At 41.8% G+C, this 15347-nt stretch overlaps 1 protein-coding gene across 7 annotated transcripts in view; it reads left to right on the forward strand.

Moving 5' to 3' along the window:
- LOC118769475 (Kv channel-interacting protein 4) overlaps nucleotides 1–15347 on the forward strand; it is a 105329-nt gene that overhangs the window by 73444 nt on the left and 16538 nt on the right. Inside the window, exon 1 of one of the 7 annotated variants that reach the window (XM_036516590.1) lies at nucleotides 11135–11246. The exons of the other annotated variants lie outside the window; for them this stretch is intronic. Coding sequence (XP_036372483.1) covers nucleotides 11135–11246 — 112 coding nt within the window. Of the gene's footprint in view, nucleotides 1–11134; nucleotides 11247–15347 lie in introns of those variants that run through there. 7 annotated transcript variants of the gene reach the window in all.

Here is a 15347-nt window from a genome sequence, read left to right on the forward strand (position 1 = left end):
AAGACATGGTCTGATGAGTTTGGTGTGGAAGAACTTGACTGGCCCGCACAGAGCCCTGACCTCAACCCCATCAAGCACCTTTGGGATGAACTGGAACGGAGATTGCGAGCCAGGCCTTCTTGTCCAACATCAGTGCCTGACCTCATAAATGCTCTACAGAATGAATGGGCACAAATTCCCACAGAAACATTCCAAAATCTTGTGGAAAGCCTTCCAAGAAGAGCCTGTTATAGCTGCAAAAGGGGGACCAACTTCATATTAAAGCATATGTATTTGAATACAATGTCATTACAATCCCTGTTGGTGTAATGGTCAGGCGTCCAAATACTTACATACACCATATAGTGTATGTGAGATAATGGCATAAATATTACTGAACAGATTTGGATGTGCCCCTAATGTGATACGATTGCTTAGATCCGCACTATTATAGTGTGCTCATCTTCAATCACTGCTTCAATCAATCACTCAGCTTCAGCTAAATATACCTCAACACCTGATCACCCCCTCCAGCCCTCTATGCATGCTGTGTGTCTCTTCCATTCCTTTAATGCCCTTATTGGCACAAAGCCTCATCAGGCCTGGCATACAGTACCATACAAGGGTCAAATTAAACACTCAACAAAGCTCTCAGCTAGAATAGGAAAACTGAAAAAGAAAACCTGTAGTTATAGTGTACATCTATAGTGTTTCCTCTCCAGTGTTATAAGTAGATGGGGTGTTGAACAGACTGTATTGTGTATGTAAAAGTTAATTCTTTTAGTACTCTAGGTTTTGTAAGCCTTGTCCCATGAGTGTTGGTAGAGACGGGTAGCTTATGGAGTGCAGTGTTAGAGCACATTCAGATCCCACTGGGTTCTGAGTTCAGTCTCAGACACATAACAGATATTCAGCCCTTCCTTACTCTTATTGCTGAAATATAGGAAGGCTGTCTTCCGTGCAGTAATTCTGGGAAGCATTACGGCTGGCAATGAGAGCTGTGCTGTTGCAGCTTGATCATCAAATCAGGAAACTATTGAACCTTCAACATCTTCAACATCTATCTTATTTGTTAGACAGTTGTACAGACACCTCATGTAGCTATAGTGCCGTGGCTACACTGCTAGTTTAGATACAGTACCAGTCAAAAGTTTGAACACACCTACTCGTATAAAGGTTTTTCTTTATTTAAAAAATTAAGCTAAATTGTTTTTAGAAAAAAAATCACACATAGGCATTCACTATTTATATTTGTCTAAGAAACCAAATGAAAGCATTTAAGCATAAGTCTTTTGAAAAAAAATGTCTTTGAATGCGTGCTTCCCATTATCTTAATCAGATGTGTCCAAACTTTTCACTGGTACTGTTTGGTCAGTTTTGCTGAAGTGTTCCTAGTTTACAGGTACTTTACTGCTTTAAAAGCGCTTCAGCAAGATATAAATGTCAGTACGTAACATTCAATGCCATCTATGTGAACGCACAAATATGTCATGATTAGCATGCACTTTACATGCGTGAAGTGTATTCAGAATAAATTACTGGACAGAATTGACAAGATTGCTGCTCTGTTCAAAAGCTTTTATCATGTCATTTCTAAATGCAGGGCTGGCAATTGATTTTTCTTTTCCAAGATGCATTCTGTGGGTGAGAGAAAATCGCCTGTCGTCTTTGATCTTGCAGGTAAATGAATGGAATTTTCCCAGATCGTGTTCATTTGCTTTGTAGAGAGTGCCTTTTGTGCAAAATTAAGAAGCACTGTATTGTACCTTGGAGTACATACTGAACATTATACTCCATTACAAAAGAGAGGTAACCTTTGGCTGATTTCACATCCTCACAGCCTCCATTTAGCCGGATGAATGAAAATGTAATCCAAACGGAAGAACATAACGGTCACTGCTGAAATGCCCTCTAGTGGTAATGCTCAATAGTGTCCTCAAGTTAGGGAACAACACTTTCTAGGGCTTCTTCCTCCAGGCTCAGCCAATAACACAAGGTGTTTAAACCCATTTAGGTTGAGGGTGGAAAAAAGTTCAGTTTTACCCCCCACTCCATTCCTCTGATCTCTTGTCTTGTAATGTTGCACGAGTTGGAAACTATTGCATAATTGGGCAATGATTCCATAATTTTCAGTATATTCGGAGAAAGGCATTGGAAGACTTACCTAACAAAAAATGATATTTGTAACTGAACCTGGACTTCATTGGCCAGAATAGTGTTACAGTATTGCACGTACGTTGTCATTTTGTCTGTATTTTTTCAGAACTGCTTGCTTATAAAAGAGGGTAACTGTAAGATAGCTTTGTCAGGTAGACACCTTTAATAACCTTCTGCTCAAAGCAAGTGGAACTAGTAAACATATTTGCAAAACTTATTACATATTGCAAATGTTTATAGGCCTGGATTTACAATCAATATAATGGTGTATACTAAACTAGCATTAGTTGACAGACAATCTGTAAATACCTTGTGTAAGTACTAAGAAAGTTGATGAGTAATGAGTAAAGGCAATTTTTTTTGTAACCGACGGGGGTTTTTTTCCATCTTTGTGAAGCAGACCTTTACCAGTTGTCCTTCAAGGTTAGTTCCCCTATTGAGATAGGCCTGAATTATTCAGCAACATTTTGCTGTGCTGTTCAGTTGTGATTCTGTATTACTGTTTCCTACAAGAAGGACTCTGCAAGTGGGAAGCAAGAGTTATGGCTGCAATTTTAATGTCAGACAGTGCTGCTTCACAGCTGTATATACTACGATTTATCGATTCGCCCTGAGCAGTAAGCTATTTTGCGAAATGCTGAATTCCTCTCCAGAGTCTTTAACCTCCTTTGGAGTGAAATATTTGGCCTGACCGTGTGCAGTGGACCACCGTAGGAGTGTGCTTTCATGATGTCCTACACTTTGATTAAGTTGTTCTCCTCCCTTCTGGTTACCCCTGTGTAGGGTTCTGCCAAACGTCAGCCTACACAAAAGACTAACCGGTTAAACATCTCTCTGAAGAATGACTTTCAGACACTGCACAGGGGCAAAGTTTAGTGTTGCGTTAGCGTGATCCTGAGATGAATGATGCTCACACATCCACTAGAGGGCGCTTGTATGCTAATATGTCATTCCTGGCAGACCTTTTAAAGTTCATGAAAAATGGTTTGGCGGCAGTAAAATAAATATGTAAGAACAGATGGGCAGATCAGTGCCGGTTTATTCATGAATCTTCTCAAACTTCGTTCTGTCATATGGAAAGTGTGCTCTATCAGACACTGTACTGTGAACTTCACTATATGTGTGCTGATAAAGAAGCCATTTAAGTAAGAGTGTTCCTGACCTTTTTGCTCCAACTGAAGATCCGTAACGGATGCCTAGATACAATCCATATTAGTTCATAACTTTGACTCACAGATAGATGAGCGTGTACCTTTTTCTCCCATTACCTACCAGTTTTTAAAGCACAGTGCGTGGCTTGCATTTTCAGGATTTCGCAACTCATGGCTTTTAAAGTACAGAATTTTTTTTGAAAATTACTTGTGTCTCAGCGTTGGTTTTGTGCTCTGCCTGAAGCAGTTGTTTAATGTAGCTTTATTAGTCCATTTATCTTGTTCCATGTGAGCCTGACAAACATTCAGAATTATTAATGGGATCTTCCAACAAATAAGTCTAACGGCAAAAATAATGTATTGTTAAATGCTTTTAATTGAATCTTTCTGTTGTCTACGTTATTTAGTAGCTTTCAGCTCATTATAAGCATTCATCAATTGTGCATTACCCCGACTTGTATTTTCCATTGCATTATTCTCTCTCTTTATGAGTGAGTACAGTGTTGCTGTTTATTCTGTCTGTAAAATCTCACTGATATTGGTACTTATTGTTATTTTACAACAGATGCAATAATTCATTGGTGTTGCATTGATCCAAAGAGCCTGCTTTTCGGGAGTCTTACACTTCTTTTGTGAAAACGCTTGAATGAGCATGTTTGAGACATTATTCATATTAGACAATTTTATTTAAACATAATGGCAGAAGTTGTCCAGAGTTTGTCTCTTTTGTTCATTGAGCAACATATTACACAGTATATTATATGAAATTAACACTATTTCAAGGATCTCTAAAGGGTAGTAGAGTTCAGGGTTTCCATTATAGTATGCCGCATTCTTGCTTGTCTGTTGGTGTATTCATTGACTAAGTAAAAATGTCTGACTACTTCAATATATAGCTGTACTGGATTTTTTTGGGGGGAAACGTGGAAGTATTAAGGTGTTTCCAGTGCATTCATTTAAGGGGCACTATTTTCTTACTGTCACTACCACATTTTACCTACCATGTACCCTTCATGTGATTGGTGCATGCAGAAGAAAGAGAGGGAGGGGACCAGCACAGTTGGGTATGGCTGAGGTATTGAATTGCTGATTGCTTCTTGCTCAGTGCAGCAGGCAGACATAAAAGCTTTTCCATGCATCTAAGTTGTGAATGAAGGCAATTCCCTGTCATGAGCCGCTCTGGGACTGGTCCGAAAGATAGTTTATTGCACCATGCTGTGCTGTCAGTCCTTCACAACAAGACTGCTGTCTCAGTCCTCCATATGCACCTCAGGATTAAAGAGTGTGGCATAAGCAGCTTGACTTATTACCAAATCTTTTATTGTATCTCTTTTTTGTTTTGCTCTTTCCTGTAAATTATTTTTTTTTTAAATAAATAGTTATTTATTTTTAAACCTTCTGTAAATCACTTTGTGTCACAGCCGTGTATGAAATGTGCTTAAAAATATTATTATTATTACAAACAGGTGACTTTAACTGAAACCCTTTTTGGAAATATCCATCTTTATAAGTAATTAATGTGTAGAAGTATAAGCTGTGTAAGTGGCTCTTGATAAGAACATCTGGAGAGCAAACAAATAATGATAAGTTAGCATGTGTAACACTGCAAGACAAGCGGAATATGCAGTGTGCCGTGACATGTCTTTTTTTCCCGTGGTGATTGATGATCTGAGGAGGTTCATTCGTCTTTGTACGTTTTCGCCATGTTATCTCAGTTTATGCACAGTGTGTGTTGGGCTGTAGGAAATGCATATGGTTCATGCACAAATGGTGAGCTTTACAGGCAATTGACCTTTGAGTGAAGAATGCCTTTCGTGATAAGCCCGGGCCTGCTTCAGTGGGTGGAACATTGATAAGGTGCTCCTGTCTCGTAATGGGGAACAGGTTACTTTAACACAGCCCTCTCCACAAACTGCTCGGATGGAAACCCAGCGTGGATTCAAAGCAGGGTCTTTGGGTCACCATATATGTAGATTCTCTGTTCCAATAATGAAATTCAAGATGCCTATCGAGGTAAAATTAATGAGTGGCTGGAAGACACAGGTATGGCAATGTTTTAATCATGCAACAGAAAGTGGTGATGCCAGATTTCTCAAACTATTTTAAGTGTTTTTTGAAATGGATTTGCTGAGCAGATACCACTTTCCAGTGCAACACACTGATAACTTACACATGATGCATATGATACTTATGATAACTTACAGTTTACATTTACACAGTTACTAAAGCAATTTGATTTTACCAAAGCAATTTTAAATTTTAAATGCCTTTATCATGGGTACAAAAAATGCCAGCTCCCACATCTGGGAATCAGACCTGCAACCTGCTGGTTACAGGCCCAGTTCATTAACTGATAGACCACATTGCTGCCAGTTAACAGTTTAAATAGCTCTGTTTAAATACCACACAGCAAGACCTATATTCTATAAATATTTCATTGGTGGAGTCACTACTGTTTTTGTTCAGAAAGTTGGAGATGACTTTACTTTTGACTTCCCATGAGCCTTTAAAATGTTTTTTTCATCTCAGCTCGCTGAATGCTGATTCTCAGAAGTTAAGCAGTGAAAGAAATCATAGCTTGTTGATTTCTTTTTAACCAACTGCTGGCTAAAGGGAGACTTTGTAAGCAGCTCTACAGAGTTTGACTGGATGCAGTGTATGCTTTATCTGCTGTGGTGAGGGTTCTCATTGGCACAAATGATAATAGTTGAGTAGGATAACAGCTTCAGCTGAGTAGAAGTAACATGGACTCAGATTGAGAGTGGTCTTCTCATCCTTTGCCCAAGCCAATTTGAAGCTGGTGAAAAATAACGTCAACTGTAATGAAATGGCTGTGTTTACCTCACTGATGGTGCGATTCGTGCCTCAGCTGATTTCTCGGCCACTGGAAAGCCGGCCTGCTGTTTGCAGTTGATGTTTATTTATCTCCTCTGTCTGGACAAATCCAAGTGATTTTACATTGATCGCGCTTGGTCGTGAAAGAAAAGTAAGCCTCTATTGTTTATCTATTATGCTTGCTATTGCCTGCTTATTTCTGACTGCCTGTAGTCTGTGAGTGGAGTGGGGCTGAGCAGTCAACAGCCAAGGAGCATGGAGGCCTGCACCCAGCGAGACAGTGCGCTGACGCCAGGCAGAACGATGTCCTCTGTCTGCCAGAGTCTTTTTATGGCCAAGAGGAGAGTCCATTTTCACTCAGAATTTTGTCGACTTGACACGATTTCAGGACAAAAGCCAAACGCACATAAATACGTGTATAAATAAATACCGGCTGGCTTTTCAACTTCACAACAGAGGAGCTGAAAAAGCCAAAGCTGGCTGCGCTGGTGTTTGTGAAGTGCGGAAGTGAGAGTGGTGTTTTGGCATGGAGCACCTGCTGCAGAGCAGTCCTCGGCCCTCCTCATACTGCACCATCTGTTGGTGTTCCTCATACTGCACTATCTGCAGGTGTTCCTCATAGCGCGTAGTGCATGGGTTTCTTTTGTAACTCCACATTATTGAAAGGGTGAGTTTGAAGTGAAGTGACCAGAGGAGAGTGGGAACTGTAGACTCAGCCTGGTGTGGAGTGGGCCTGAGGGGCAGTGTGTGCCTGCATGTATAGTTGATAATGAAATTTCCTACAGTACGAATGCATCATAAATAAAACAGCGTATGTTATTGGTCTCCTGTGACCCTGTGACCCCCCTCACCACACACACAGACACACGCACACATATAAAACACCTGGCCACCTCAGTGTTATTCAGAGCCATGCAGAATGTACGTCATGCCCTGATGGAACTGCAAATGTACGTGTTTGAAGCATGATGGGATACCTTCACACTTCTAAGGCCCTGTCTGCGTGAGGATGGAATGGCAGATGGAGGTCTACCTGGGGCAACACTAGCAATATGCGGTAAGACCCACCACCAGGAATGCAAACTCATGGATTGCAGTTGTATGGTGATGACAGCTAAACAATGTTTAAGAGAAAGGTTGTTGAGTGTGTGCTGACTGCAGAGTTTTCTGGCGGTCTCTTTGAGTTAATATGCAGATGTGTACCTAGCGGATGGTACTGCTGCCTTAGAGATATTCTTTGTACTCAAGTTTCATGAATGCATAGTGAGGCATTGATTGCCAAGTTCTGTTGTGCACCATTATGATGTGTCACAGTTTTTGCTTAATGCAAGAACACCAACACAAAGGTGTACGTGTGTGTGTGTGTGTGTGTTTGTGTGTGTGTGTGTTTGTTTGTTTGTGTGTGTGTGTGTGCGCGCGCATGTGTATAAGATATGTAATGCAGTGGTGGATGCTACTCTGCCATGGCTATTTATATGCCATTAAATCTCTGCCAGTTTTAAATTGAGTTAATTTACTCTTCAGCGATTGAAAGCGCATTATATGGTGCCAGTTATATGGTATGAACAGATCACGGTTAACTGCTGCTCTTCGTCTTTTTCCTTCTTTGAAATGAAATGGGCCGTGATATCAGACTTTTTATGGTCCTCTGCTAGATGGTTTTTCCATTGTATGTGTCAAAAAATAGAAATAGGCTAGAAACCATAGGCTGTTTTATTTCAGTCCAAACTGTAAACCAAACTATACCTATGCTCCCTGCCTTGAGAGAGGGTGTCCAGTGCCCAGTCTGAAGCAGATTAGTTTTTTTACATTTTTAATTGTATTCATGTTTAATTCGTTTTTAATGATTACCTGGAGCAGTTTGTGTGCTTTTGTTTGCTGTATATATTATTCAGAAAACAAGAAATAATACATTAGACAGAAAAGAATAGCAGGAAGAACAGACCTTTCAATGTGAACAGCAGCATGTACTCAGCCTTTTCCCCTTGATATTGTTTCTTTGTGGAAAGTAACTGTCCTATTTATATATCCATGTCCAGCCTATTCATATTAGTGGCATATGGCAATTGTGTAAATCCCTTAGGCTATTTACATTTACAGGGTTGGCAGAGTTAAATTTTGGGTAGTTGCCTATACAATTCATGTATTTCATGAAATAGGTACTTGTTTGAGGCATGCTTCATTAACTATTGTTGATCCAGGCTTTTGAAATCTCTTATAGGACCTCAGAATCTTTCAGGCTTGTTTCCGCAGCTGTCAGTCTTCAATTCAGCTGAGGCAGAGCCTGGCACATTTGATATGAGTTGAGTCAGTATAATAACATTGTGTCTAATGTTTTCTATTTTTCTTTGTGTATGTGTATGTATCATGCATCATTACTCTTTGTAACACTGTGTACTGTGCAAACACAAACGGATGATCCATTAGCAACGAGACCTTTTGTTTCATTTCGGTTTATTGAAAACCATGAGGGCGTTAGAGTTTTAACATCGTAAGTGCATCACCACTGCAGTCCAGACAGTATTTCATTCTCATTGACACTTTTAAAATGGAAGGGTAAAGTCAGAGAAAGACCATCTCCCATCTGCAAATGAAACAGTCCTGCTCACTGCGGTGTGGATGTGTGAAACTTGTACATTATTCACGCATGAAGGTATTACCATGATGATGGGAGATGTATAACATCACATGGACAGATGGGTTTTATATGTGGACATTTCACCTCCTTCCACTGGCTACTGCACACATCAATTTCAGCACTTTGCCATTGGCCTACCAGGCCACAAGGGTAACGGCTCCAACTTACTTTGCAGCCATCACCAGACCCAGCACTCTGTGTGTTCCTTCCCTTCATAGTCATTAGTCCTGATCACATCCTCTGTCTGTTCTGGCCCCAACGTGATGGAACGAGCTTCTCGCAGCAGTCAGGACAGCAGAATGTCAACAGACTGGAGACCTTCCTCTTAGCACTGCGCCTCGGCTCCCCTACCCAAGCATAACTCTCCTTATTTGTGTAGTTGTACGGTAGGACTTTATTTTTACTGTAAGATATGTCGTAGTCCTCCTAATGCTGCAGTGTGCAGTGCAGGAAGAGACTAGTTTTTACAACAGTGTTGGAAAGGGGACTTGAAGGGGGCATGTTCGAGCATGGTGCCCTGTAGATAATGTTACCGTTTTTCATGCCAGTCTCTGAGATACACTCTGTGCGAGATACGCTCACTCCGTGTGAGCCGCTCTGGATAAAAGCCTCAGCTAAATGGCACAAAACATAAACGGGAGCTTCCGGCAGGGGGCCCCTGCTACCCAACCTCCATTGAGCCATAAGCGCAGCAGAGACATTAGCCTGCGGCTAACGGTACTGCTCCCACTCCAGTCAGTGATATGGGAGGAATGAATGACAAAGCGGCGTGCGTGGTTTGTATTCAGATCGAGACTAAGGCATTACTCCACTGTGCCGGAACAATTTGTGCTGTATTTAATCTCACGGCTCTTTAATGACTGCGCTCATATTGACTGCAGTGAAGCTGTACGCTAAGAGCTCTGTTTTGGGTTGTTTTTTTCCTGCCGTCGCCACATAAGAACATTGATGACAAGTCTTCTCCTTTGGTATAAGCTCATAAAGTAAGTAAATATACAATGAAATACAATCGCCTGTACTTCGGTTCCACGAAACATTATGACATAAACGATTCCTGCTCTGCTCCCTTGCTCACATGCTGGTCTCACATCCTTTGTGCATGTGAGTTATGTGCACATATGTTCTGGGTAGGTTCTAAGGAATGAACTGAAGCTGGACCTCTGGTAGAGGTTAGTAGCACATAATGGGGCTAAGTGCTGCAGGAATCAGGCATAAAATTTGCCCTGTGGCTCAAGGTTAATGCGTTTGTGAGCTTCCTCACCTTATGTCACCGTAAAGCTTTCAAGCAGTCACTTGTTCGGCCATTCAGTGCTGGTTTACTGCTTCTGTTCCTTTAAGTCTTGAACTTCACAGCTAGGGTACAAATGAGTAATGGGAAATGAAAATGATGAGAACTTTGTTTCAGGGGCTTAGTTTGCACTACAGAAAGAAAACGATGTGCCAGACACAATGTGGAGAAACATGGTCGAAGCAGCACAGATGCTGTGCATTTGAGTCTGAGCCTTTTGTGTGTGTGTGTGTGTGTGTGTGTGTGTGTGTGTGTGTGTGTGTGTGTGTGTGTGTGTGTGTGTGTATCCGTGTGTGTGCGAGAGAGAGAGAGGGAGATGCATCTGTGTGCATTTGTTAGAGTGTGCTTGTTTGTTTGTGTGTGTGTGTGTGTGTGTGTGTGAGTATGTGTGTATGTGTGTTTGTGTGTTTTTGTGTGTAAGAGAGTGAGAGTGTGTGCCTCTGTGTGTAAGTTGTGTCTGTTTGGAATTGTAAGTGTGTGGCTGTTTGTGTATGTGTGTGTTTGTGTATGTGTGCGTGCGTGTGTGTGTGTGCATACACGCGGATGGTTTGGCTGGCTGTGTGGGTGTGTGTGGTACGGCTACACAAAAACCTCTCTTTGGTTCAGGTTCCTCTCGGCATCCCCTCCCTACCCACCCCCCCTTCTCTTAGTCAAAGTGTGAGCGCTCTCCTAACAGACAGAGAAAAGTCTCTCTCAGCTGCCGAGCTCAGACTCCCCACTCCAGGGCTGAGGCAGTGCTCCCTGCCTCTGGTACCTGCTACTCCAGGGAGTAGAGTCAGAGTAAAGAGCTGCCCCTATGTATGGGGGACCCCACCGCCGGGGGCTGGGATGTGTAGCGTGACCCTCTGATCCAGGACTCCAGCAGCACTTCATTTTTAGGGCTAATGTAAGGGAACGCTGACTACACCGGGCAGCCCAGTCACAGAGTCTCGGGCCGGAGAGGGGCGAGGGCCGGGGGGGGCGGTCACTCTGCGTCGGGGTTCCGCGTTCGTTTCCTCGTGGGAGCCGAGCCGCGCGGACGTGGAGCGGAACGGCGGGAACCAGAGCGCTGGGTCAGGCGGTGGGAATGGCGCCGGCCCCAGAGACATGCTGAACATCCTGTGGGAGGCGGAGGGGCTCCAGACGGTGGGCATCGTGCTGATCGTGTGTGCCTCGCTCAAGCTGCTCCACCTGATGGGGCTGATCACCATCTCGGAAGGTAAGGGAGCACAGGGCACCGCACTGGGCACTGTGTGAGAGCCCCGCCAGGGAGGGCTGTGACCTTGGCACTGGTCTGGGCACTAATGTGTTCGAACTGCTCATTTTCTTTTTACTGGACGGGGGTCAGTTTTAGGCTCGTTCTTGGGAGGTTGAGTCTCCCTTGCAAGACTCTTGAGGAAGTGATAGTATCTCTGAATTCTGTTGCCTGGATTCTGAATTGCCTCACCGGGTAGTGTATTACTTTATGTGATTATTTAACATTAGAGGTTTAACATGATGCTCTTTACAGGGCTATATGTTATTTTTACAGACGCTACTGAAAATGGCATTTCCTTTTTTGACATACTTGTAGCAATACGACACTGTAATTTTCTTCTCTATTTAAAAAAGCAACAGACCAATGTTGGCTGTTCACTTGTGGGAGTTTATCTCACAGAATTTTGATGCTGGTTGATAAAACTGCTGCAAGACATTGATCCATCCTTTAACTGATTATCTGTCTCATCCAGTAAGTTATGTAGACTCAACAAATTAAAATTTTATTGACGTTCACACTAAATGCTCTGAGAAGAATGATCCAATAAGAAACATAATTTGTAGCCCATTTCAGTACAACGGTGACACTCTAAAGTCTATTTTTAAGAAACTGAATCTTACATTCTTGGCAGAATGAAATGTATTCAGATGAAATGTAGTGCTAATGTTGGTTAGTCAGTCACTGCCATAATTTGCAGGCTCTTTCATTGAGTTTAAGTCACGGCTTGAAAATATGGCTTGTTTATGAAGTTATGATTAAAACATAAATATTCCAAGGCTCCTTTACTGGGTAAAATGAATGAAAATATGGAGATAAATTTGACTCCTTATCCTGATTATGTTTTTCCACCTAGCTCAGCAAGTCTTATATTTAGATTACAATGTTATTGCCTTCATTTTAAGCCAACATTGTTTTCCCCTTAGGGACAATAGACGGCAATAAAGTGATAGACATGACCTTTGCCCTCTGACTGCTTCCCTCAGAATTAATTTGCAATATCATTGTGGATGGTGGAGGGGGGGATTTTACTAAAATAGCTTTATCCCATCAGTTTGGATTAAAAAGATGAAGTGCAAACAGCCAATCAATACCGAGGAAGATATAAGCAAGTGCAAATGAGATCAACTAAAAAGCTGCCACGGGGGACAGTCCTATCAAACCACAGCAAGAAGCAATACAAAAATAAAGAAACTACTCAGAATTTAAGTCAGTTTAAGTAATACCAATGAGTGGTACTGTTTCACAATTTCTCCTTACTCCTATAATGTTTTAAAGACATGTACACTATTGATTTTGTGGCATTTTTCCTGTGCTTTTAAGTCAACAAAGTTTATTTTATGTGACAAAAAAAGAAAGGTAAACAGATAAAAAACCAGCTCTGGTCTGAAATCCCTAATAATTGCGCCCTTGTTTACAACATGGTGCAAGCTTTGTAACCATGTTGTTATACCCCATTCTCACCGGTGATAATTCAGCATTTGAGAGAGAACATCAACAAAAAAAAAAAAAGCAGAGCACTCGAAAATGGGCTTCTAGACATCATCTGCAACAATAATTTGTAAGCCGTTTGACATGTTGTGCCTTTTGACAAGTGTCTCACATCAGATTCACAATGCTTTCTTAAAATTCGCCCCAGCATTTTCACATCCGGTCAAAATGCAATGTATTTCACCATCTCATAGCGGGGGGATCCTATCCTATCCTAATTTCACACACAGACACAAGGCTCACAGGCTACAGCTGTGCGGTATCTAACCAAATGCACACGAAGCAGTAATTACTCATTCGTGACATATTGTTCCTGACAACTGACACCCTCGTTTGGCGTGCCTGTCCAAATGTTGAACCTGTTGAGAAAGTTGGAGGGGGAAAAAAAAATATAAAACCCCATGTATCGATCGTCCTTTTATGAAGAAGAGGTGAAGAAGAAGGCCATTGAAGATTATAGCCCTGGAAAACAACCTGTGCTCCCGTCACTCCTAGTGTTCCCCGGACAGCATTTCCACAGTGTCTTGTCAGGTCAGCTTTCTACTGCAGAAGTTGTGCAGTTGTTAGAAACAGTCAAAAGTCAGTTTGAATTTGCTTTAAGGTTTAACCCTTGGTGTTTTGTCCCTTGTGTGGTTTTACCAGATCGCGTGAGTGTGCCTCATCCCTGGGGTCTTGTTTGACTGGACAACCTAAAATCTGAACCCTTAAGTCCTCCGTCAGTGCATAGACAGACACCTTTATCCAGTAAATGTTACAGTATGAAGCTTACATTATCTTATCTATTGTTTCAGCTGGAAATTTACTGAAACATTTTAGAAACAATGCAACAGTTGCTTTTTTCCATGATTTGAACCTATAAGTTTCTGAAAATAAGGTCCTGGTTCAAGGTCCTGGTCCTGGTTCAAGTGAAGTAACTGCTGCTGACTCAGAGAAAGTATGTCCTTAGAAAAAGGTTTTAAGTTTAGGACAACGTGCTGTGTGCCTTGTTTTATGAAAGCTTAAGAAATTCTCAGGTGTGCATTTTTAAAAAATATTTTATTGTTTTGTTGAGCGCTGCATACAGAAAGGGACACTGACCCCACTTTGAGGCTCAGTCCTGAACAGAGTTATTGCACACAGAGAGAAAAGGGCAATTAGAACTGATATTCCTGTCTCCAGCAGCCGCTTAACCTTTGATGGGACTTCGAAAGGGACCTGATTGGGTTGCCATCTGCCATAAAGTGTCCTGGCAGCTAAATCGCTCTTCGGGAACGCAGGTAATAGCACAGAACAGGACATTATTTGATAGCAATCTCTGTCAAAAATCCATCAGCCTGCATAGAGGGGCCTGTCAGATTTATTCTAATGTGTCTGCGGGCCCGGTGTCGCAGAGACCGGGGCGCCGCAAGGACAATGGCAGTGCGTCGCACCCCAAGGCCCCCGCAGACACACAACGCTTTCATCACGGTGATTAAAATGCCACCCTACAACCTGAGAGGAGAACAGGAGACGCATACTTACTGTGACTGTTTGAACCGAAAGTAGCAGAACAGGGTGAGGTGTGCTCGACTGCTTCTGCCAAGTCAGTTTCATAGCAAAGTCAGCTATGGGGGTGAGAATATTCAGCAGTGGAGACTCATTGGAACACAGCACCAACAGCAATACTTAAGGGTTGCCTATGATATCTCAGAAATGTGTAGTGAGTATATGTTGAATAATTGTTTCCATATGGTTGGAAATGTAATAATAACTGAAGGTTTTATCAGGCTGTTTTTAATATAAAGTGAGTAATAGTATTTTCAATTTACTATTTATTGGCCTTGAGTTAAGTCCACTGATAAGCAAATCGAGGCATCATAAAATCAAATGGCATGGTCAATGTTTTATGCTCATACATTTGCAAGTTCATTTGTTGCTTTACAGTGACCACACAAACTATTTGCCTGCAAGCTCAGATCACTGTGCCAGTTGGAGTTGGTATGTTGTTAGAAGCAGAGAAGTCATTTTTAAAGGCACTCACACAACCCATCTGTTGTTAATCACTGTGTCATGATCACAGGGCTAATCGGGTCCTGTATCTGGGCAGCCAGGCCTACAGCAAATTCAGTGCTCTGGCATCTTTACAGGCAGTGCTCAGTATGGGTCCCTGTGCTTTGGTGGTGTGGGAGAGGCAGCAGAAAGATCACTGACAGAATAGATCACCTTACCTTTAAAAATATTTAAAGGCATTACATGGAAACTCAATTAAGAATATAATTGGAATATTAAAATTGTTCTTTCTTAGCAGAGACACTTTTTCAGGGCAGTTCACATCTCATCCACACAAACTTATGGATATTCAGTGAGTACCATGTGCAAGGGGCATAATATCGTCTGGATCTCTAACCTCTGTTCCACACTTCAGTCCGGATCATGACATTATTGTCATTGTCATATCATTGTCAACTTTTTCAACTCTAGCCGTTTCCTTCACCTGACAAATTAGCCTATATAGCATTCAGCATTTTTCACTGTAGAAATTGAAAGCATTTTAATTATAAAAGACAGTGTCATAATTGTTATATCATATTTCACTTGTTTTTTTTTTTGTGAAAT

Source organism: Megalops cyprinoides, chromosome 22, assembly GCF_013368585.1.
Source record: "Megalops cyprinoides isolate fMegCyp1 chromosome 22, fMegCyp1.pri, whole genome shotgun sequence".
Taxonomy (NCBI): Eukaryota; Metazoa; Chordata; class Actinopteri; order Elopiformes; family Megalopidae; genus Megalops; species Megalops cyprinoides.